The following is a 1,590-nucleotide window of genomic DNA, read 5'->3' as shown; positions in this document are numbered from 1 at the left end:
TTTTTTTATATATATAAACAAATATATCAAGACAACATCCAACTCTATATTGTAACATCAAGCTATGTTACATATTTCTTTAAAGATAAACTCTTCAGAGCAACTAATGGAGTGTTTTGTCTTTGTGCACAAATTAAAATCCAGCTCCATGTTTTCCTGTCTGTCATTTCTCCTCACTAGCATCGCAAACGTCGCCGTCACCAAATGTGTTGAACATTTGTTCATCCGTGATGCTGGCTACAGATGAAGACTTGCAGACAGATGCAGGCGAGCTAATGGATGCTAATGCAGCAGTGGAAGGCTGTAGAAAATCATGCACTCTTCAGCATTTAGAAAAATCTTGTGCTTAACCAGGTTCTTTCTCAAACCAGATGCGTTTCCTCCGCTGGCCTTGTGCTTTGTTTTACAAATATTGCAACAAGCATAATTTGCATTGCATTTTGAAAAGCGGAGCCATACCTTTTAGCGTTTTGTACCGGCTCTGCTGACTTTGTTTACTGAAGTAGCGGCTGCTGACGTCATCACGTCCTTGGGCTGCTGTGCTGCTTTCAGGACAAGCATGGAAAACCCCCACTCTTCCTCCATAGGGTCACAATCATGTGCTTATATAGCGAAACATGGTACCGTTTGATTTTACTTGAATGGGCACCTGGTAGTATCAGCAGAATTCAGTCGGTACCAATAAAAGTTCGGTACCCATCCCTACAGGTGACCCTGCTGGACCAATCAGAGTCTCTCCCTCTCTCCTCAGGTGTACTTCCTGTGTCAGCAGCAGCTTTCCCTGCCTCTGGTGTAAATTTCGCCACATCTGCACCAACAACCTGAAGGACTGCTCCTTCCAGGAGGGCCGGGTCAGCAGCATGGAGGTGAGCTTCTTCTGGGAACAGTTTGGGAACATTTTGGGAAAAATGTGTGGACATTTTGGGAACAGTTTAGGAATGTTCTGGGAACATTCTGGGAAAAGTGTGGGAAGGTTGGGAACAATCAGAGGTTGGCGGTGATGTTACCGTGGAAACAGGATCGTGAGGAAAGTTTTCCGATTTGTGGAAACCGGGTCAGTCTGGAGGTTTCAGGATGGACATTTTCTGAACTGGGTCAGAACCGAGACAGAACCCCTTAATGTTTGCATGTGTCACTGCAGGGCTGTCCCCAGATCCTCCCCACCGCTGACATCCTGGTTCCGGCTGGGATGGTGCGTCCGATCACGCTCCGGGCCCGGAACCTGCCGCAGCCACAGTCGGGTCAGAAGAACTACGAGTGCGTGTTCAGCATCCAGGGCAAGGTGCAGCGCATCCCCGCCGTGCGCTTCAACTCCTCCTGCATCCAGTGCCAGAACACCTCGGTAAGCGGGCCCGACCCAGGAAGAACTGATCCGGGCCTGACCCATTGTCCAGGTTCTGCCCGTCGGTAGGGAAGAGGCAGGCAGAGTTCTGTTTCCTGGGCCTGGATCTGAAAATGTCTCCAGGCGTTGTACTTTGTTGATTTGTCTGGATTTGTCTGGTCCAAACCGGTCCAATGAGCTGATATACAACTCAACCGGTCCTTATTGGACCAGTCCAAACTGGTCCTTATTGGACCGGTCCAAACTGG

General features: G+C 48.7%; 1 protein-coding gene across 5 annotated transcripts in view; it reads left to right on the top strand.

The window, feature by feature from the left end:
* plxna3 (plexin A3) overlaps positions 1–1,590 on the top strand; it is a 60,671-nt gene that overhangs the window by 33,769 nt on the left and 25,312 nt on the right. For all 5 annotated transcript variants that reach the window (XR_001660290.1, XM_007541940.2, XM_016665989.1 and 2 more), the window contains exons 11-12: positions 752–866; positions 1,142–1,342. Coding sequence is in view for 4 of the 5 variants with exons in the window: in XM_007541940.2 (XP_007542002.1) it covers positions 752–866; positions 1,142–1,342 (316 nt within the window). In the remaining variant the exon portion in view is untranslated. The remainder of the gene's footprint in view (positions 1–751; positions 867–1,141; positions 1,343–1,590) is intronic.

The sequence above is a fragment of the Poecilia formosa genome, unplaced genomic scaffold (genome assembly GCF_000485575.1).
Source record: "Poecilia formosa unplaced genomic scaffold, Poecilia_formosa-5.1.2 Scaffold643, whole genome shotgun sequence".
Classification (NCBI taxonomy): Eukaryota; Metazoa; Chordata; class Actinopteri; order Cyprinodontiformes; family Poeciliidae; genus Poecilia; species Poecilia formosa.
The sequence above is the reverse complement of the archived record's forward strand: the minus strand, read 5'-3'. Positions and strand labels throughout refer to the sequence as shown.